Here is a 6000-nt window from a genome sequence, read left to right as displayed (position 1 = left end):
TACATCTAGTTATTATTATTATTACCATCGCTTTGGCGCCCCCATGGTGCTGCGCCCCTATGTGCCGCATATAACGCATACCCACTTTTTGCGTCACTGATCTTGCCACATGACTGTCAGACACATTCCTCATAAACACCCTTTTACATCACATGTCTCAGCTGTCATTGTTGTCAGTCTAATGGGACAATGCAGTCAGTGACACCGATGTTTCCATTACATTAAGTTGTGCTTATGTCAGAAATACAGTAACAAAACATTTAATCAAGGGCTTATCTTTGAGGCAATCATTTAAACCGTTACGCCACCAAAGCAAAAGCTGAAGACCTGAACAGAACCGATTTAACATAGTGACTGAATTGTTTTTGCAGCCTTTTGATATCTTGCCAGGTGTTGAGATCATATACTGGTTCAGTGATCTAGTAAATCACCGAGTGGAGCCTTTCAAATGGAAGGTTCATGCAGTGCTACATCAATTTAGCAATTACTGGAAGCAATGGCATCACAGTTTAGCATGCAGGAATAAATGCACTAATGCAAACCCTTACTTTATACTACATGCACAAAGGAATTGAGTCACTTTCTCTGGCCCTCAACACAAGACATGAAATACTATGGCAGCCTCAACCGGCCAGTCTGTGGGAGCTCCTGTGGGAAAGAGAAACCTAAGCTGCCCTTGTGTCTTTCTCTGGAACCTGAGTCTCTCTCTCTCTCTCTCTCTCTCTCTCTCTCCCTCTCTCTCTCTCTCTCTCTCTCTCTATCTCTCTCTCTCTCTCTCTCTCTCCCTCTCTCTCTCTCTCTCCCTCTCTCTCCCTCCCTCTCTCTCTCTCTCTCTCTCTTTCTTCGTCCCCCCCTCTCCATTTTAGGATCTACTACCAGACTGTCCATCAGCCATTAACACACTGACTCTGATATGTTCACTACAGATGGCTCATTGTTCTATTGATCTCCATCACTAATGTGTAATGAAGAATGTACGATGTAGTCGCTTAGCGTTTCCCATTACCAAAGAAAGGAAAAGAAAACATTTAGTTTAAGTGACAAAATGAGCTTTGAGGAGTGATGGCAGAAAAGGGACCAACACAACTAGACTGAATGAAGGTAATTGGAGAGAGGGGAGTATGCCTTGGTACTTAAGCTTTTTTATCACACGTTAAGTAGATTAATTAATGAAAACCGAAGTAGAAACGTACACTGACTGCTTCTGTCAGTGAGATCAGGTGGCACCTCTTTGGATCAATTTGTTCATTTTGACAATGAAATATTGTATTATGAGATAATTAAATATTTTTCAGAATGGCCGCGACCTCAACCCAAATGAATCCCTGGTGCTACACTAACTGATTTGCAATTTGGTCAAAGACATATAGCTTCAGTAGAAAGGTAAATACTTATGTTGAGGACTGACCTCTGGTGCGATAGTCGGCAGCTTGTGGACTAACATGAGGCTTCTTTACGGCCGATGTGCGATATACGATGTGTTCCCGTCCACCCCCTTTCTCCTCCTGCTGGATGATGTGCTGTCCTTTCTCCAGCGGCTCAATAAAGAACTCCTCATGTTCTGTCCTGATCATTCCCGCCTGGAAAAAAGGAAGTAATGACATATTAGACAAGAACTAATACAATTCCCATAACACCTCTTAGTGCCAGTGGTATAGCCAGCTTTATTTGCTATTGTTTATTTTCTCTTTGAAATGAGTGAACTCCTTAGAAGCCACTATTACAACCAGTGCTATTATATGTACATAATAACAAACTTCTACTTTATACACATACTTAGCATGTTTAAAAGGTTTGAGAAAAACAATATCTGGCTGACTTTACATTTAACATGTATTTCTTTCCTTATATGTCTTTCCAAATGGCCCAAACATGTCAATCTAGAGAGTACCCCACACCACCAAAACATTTGAACAGTTTAGATTACCCTTATGCTAAACACTCATACTGTTCACAAACAGCTGGGCAATTAAAGCCTAAACATTCTTAAACAGAGAAAATATGGCATAGCAGTAGATTATATAGAACTAGGGGTTTCCTTACACTAGAACACTTCAAGTGGACTGTGCATTAGGAATGGTCTCCACACTCTAACACTGAGCCTTGAGTCTCAGGTGTGAAAAGATCTTTTTTTTTTTTTTTGCCACAGTGGCTCCAGAAGAGCACTAAGTCTGAGCGAGCCCTTTTCCCACAAAGAGACAGGAATGGTGATAGATGTCACTATTAACTGTCACAGGACCAAAGAGAGGCATCTCAAGTGAACACCACCACAGGGAGACACAAAAAGCCGAGGTGCTGCTAATCTAGGATGTCAGGTAATCCCACCTACCCCAAAAACCACCACAGGGAGACACAAAGCCGAGGTGCTGCTAATCTAGGATGTCAGGTAATCCCACCTACCCCAAAACCTTCAGCATCTGTCTCTACAGCTACCACTCTGAAAATTGCCTGTCACTCTTGTTAAACCCATCTGTCTGTTTAGACAACTGGTAATAACCAATCCTCTGACTGCCTCTGCCTTCACTCACAAATCAAAACGGAGTATTCAACAAACGAGCATGCACACGCACACACGCACACACACACACACGCACACATGCACATCTGCTCCACTGTACATGCATACAGTCATTCTCCTTTGAGCCTTTTGTTCTGATAAATGAGAGAGAGTGAGAGAGTGGGTGAAGATTTTTGCAGGAGGTATATAGGGGGGAGCACAATATCTATCAGTAAACAAGGAAGACCAAGAGAACAATGTAACTACTAGATCAGTATTGAAAAAATTGCCAGAGCCCCTTAAATCAAATCAAAGCATTTTTTTTTGTTTAAATGTTAAAATTGAACTGCACTGCATTGAAACAGTTCATTATTGGTTGATTTAATGTGAGCACTTATATGTTGTATGTAGCCCTCATGTGATGTGTTCTCATGTAATGTGTGTGCTTCTGCAGCATTTGCATATCTATCTAAAGAGCCGTATGCAAGTGTAATGTATCAGTACTGCGAAACACGTCTATTTGCACACCATGTGCATCCCAAGCAACTCACTCATTACAAATGCATTATGGATCAGTCATATGGCCACGTGCCCTAACTCTTACTGTAGGTATAGTATTTAGGCTGGACATCATCTATATTTTAATGCATGTCTTTTCTTTTATCCATCTTGCCCTCTCATTTATATCATTCTTTACTTTTACTCATGTGATGCCTCTATTTCTCCATGCTCATCCCCCAATTTCTTTAGAGGTAATGCAGGGCTCTCTGACAAGAGCTGATGGATCTGCGATGTGCTGCATGAGATGTTCCCAGTCCAGAATAGCAAGCAGAGAGCCGAGGCACACTGTGTCAGAGAGGAGAGATGACGCCAGGGACTCTGAGACACGGACGTATCGATTGGAGCTGAGCAGTGGCGGAGAGGACTGGACAATGGCTCACCCTTGGCTTGTAGAGGAGACTCTGAATAAAACATCAAAGACTCAGAGGGATCTAAGACAGAACACCATGTTCATTTCAAAGATCAGGCTGTGGAAGATGCAGGAAGTAGAAAAAAACATCTAGTGGTGATGAATTATGGGAGTTGTATTCCAAAACTTGATGGAGAAAGTCATTTCATGAATCTTTTATAGACAATCAGAATGCTTTTATGAAGTATTTCTGAAGAAAGAAAAGGACTACTTATCTCATTCACATACTACACACTTGCACACAATCTATGTTTTATTAAGCACCTATGTATTATTAAATATTTTAGCTTTTCAACCATCTTCAAATTCATTTGCATGGAATTTCTGATCATGTGAAGGAGAGTTACGCACCCCTGTCAAGCTTGGCTGCCCAAGCTGTGTAGTATTCTGCTCCGGGTCACTCATAAAGACCAGCTTTTACACGAGGATGTTGTACAACACCAACATTCACCAGTTAGCAAACTTTCATCAGTGCCAACTGTGGTGTTGCTGGTGTTGGCAAGGCAAGCCCTCTGGTTGCTAGGTAGTTTGCTGGCTAGCTATACGAAAATAAATTTTGTTATGTCTCTATTAAAGAAGCTCATGTCTCCTGAGCTGATGGGGAATGCAAATGAGTTCATGCAAGGGCCTGCACATAGGGTTGGCTTACGTGTCTATGTGTCACTTTGAAACTATGCCTTGGCTTTTTTTCCTAGAGAGGTTTCTGAACATTCTGAAGTGAGTGAATCTGCTTGTGTTTTTTGGACGGTTTAATGTGGCAGGTGGGGAGTGAGTGTGCTATTCCTGTGCCTTACATAAATACAAAGAGCTCACAGTGGTGTAAGAAAGGCTCTAAAACACCACTTAGCCTCCCAACAGGGTCACCCAGGGAGGAGTCCCACAGCCAGGATGTGGGATGTTGTCAGACCCTAGTGCCACGCAGGCTCACAGAACACACACACACACACACACACACACACACAGACAAACTACAGACACAGACACACGCACACATACAAAATCTTTCTAGAAGACTTCATTTCCTCATTAACTTATCGGGGCAGGGATTCTGCAATACTTGCTAGCCTTATTTTCAGAGCAAACAAACTTGATCTGTTCATCCGCCGATGAGCAGAGAGACAGGGAATGGGAGGCAAGACGGAGAAAAGGGGAAATGAGCTAGCATGGGAAGGAGGATTTGGCAAGGAAACAAAAGGGGGGGAGAGAGAGAGGCAAGGAAGGAGAGCAATACAACCAGAAAGGCAAAGTGACAGACAAATGTGAAGAGTGAAAATGAATGCACTTCATGATATGACTTGAAGTAGGGAGAGAAAAGCAACAGAGGGAGAGGGAGAGAGAGTGGGGAGTGCATAAGGAAGAGAGAGAAGAGAGAGAGAGAGAGAGAGAGAGAGAGAGAGAGAAAGAGAAAAACAACTAAGACATTCCATGGCAGATCCATGGCTGTTCCTAAGTGACGCCCTGCCTGCCTTTCTTCCTACTCTTCCCAACAATCCAGATGTTCTTGGCCTAGTGTTCCAAAAGGGAGTTATGTCAAATGTGTGGAATGTCCCTGAGATAAAATATCAAAATATCACCAGTCAAGTTAATCTTTAGTTAAAAGTTAAACACACAGATATACAAATATAAATAGCATCCAAACACACAAAGAAATGCATCTATCTAACTTATAGACACATATACTGTACTGTATCTCATTTATCTGATACCAAATACCATATAATGAACCTACACATTAGAAAATATATACCGGTATATAAACACAAATTGTAAGCCAAGGGAGATTTGTGATAGCAATTTCAAAACGTTGATACGTTGAGTGTGTCTGTGTGTGTGTGTGTGTGTGTGTGTGTGTGTGTGTGTGTGTGTTTGTCAGTCCAACTAGTGACTATGTTAGAGGCAGGGGGTGTTTCCAGCTTGTAGTAAATGTGCACTAATTGGCGACATCCTTGGGGCTTTGATTTGCAGTGGCATGGAGGTGTGTAATGTGTGTGTGTGTGTGTGTTTGAGTGTGTGTGTGTGTGTGTGTGTGTGTGTGTGTGTGTGTGTGTGTGTGTGTGTGTGTGTGTGTGTGTGTGTGTGTGTGTGTGTTTGGAAGGAGGTGAGGTGAGGGGAGCTACTGTTCTTGAGTATGACAAGTCACATAGCAACAGCTGAGTACTGCACAAATACTTTCCCAACAACATGAATCTAGGTATTAAATGTTTGGTGTGATAATATTTATGCTTTGTATGAAGAAATACCGGTAGGTTAAAATATAGAATCTGGCATAATTGTTTTCAATTTAAGTGGGCAGATGGTACTCTACAAAAAGGATGCGCTTTGGAAGGTTGAAAGCAAGCAGGCTCTGATGAGGTACAATGCACTTTACTAGAGTGCTGGGAAAATAAGGTGATACGTTATCTAAATCAAATGTGTCTTAGAGAGGATAGTGATACAACGGATTAATTATCCAATCCTGTCTGGAAATGAAAACTCCAGTCTTAAAGGTCACTTTCACCATTCCATCTGTTAGTATGAGGAAACGGGGAAGTGC

General features: G+C 42.0%; 1 protein-coding gene across 2 annotated transcripts in view; it reads right to left on the bottom strand.

The window, feature by feature from the left end:
* LOC125286579 (A disintegrin and metalloproteinase with thrombospondin motifs 2-like) overlaps window positions 1–6000 on the bottom strand; it is a 122548-nt gene that overhangs the window by 76395 nt on the left and 40153 nt on the right. For both annotated transcript variants that reach the window (XM_048231768.1, XM_048231769.1), the window contains exon 3: window positions 1409–1580. In XM_048231768.1, coding sequence (XP_048087725.1) covers window positions 1409–1580 — 172 coding nt within the window. The remainder of the gene's footprint in view (window positions 1–1408; window positions 1581–6000) is intronic.

This window comes from Alosa alosa, chromosome 21 (genome assembly GCF_017589495.1).
Source record: "Alosa alosa isolate M-15738 ecotype Scorff River chromosome 21, AALO_Geno_1.1, whole genome shotgun sequence".
In the NCBI taxonomy this organism is placed as follows: domain Eukaryota; kingdom Metazoa; phylum Chordata; class Actinopteri; order Clupeiformes; family Clupeidae; genus Alosa; species Alosa alosa.
This window is presented reverse-complemented; position numbering and strand designations above follow the sequence as displayed.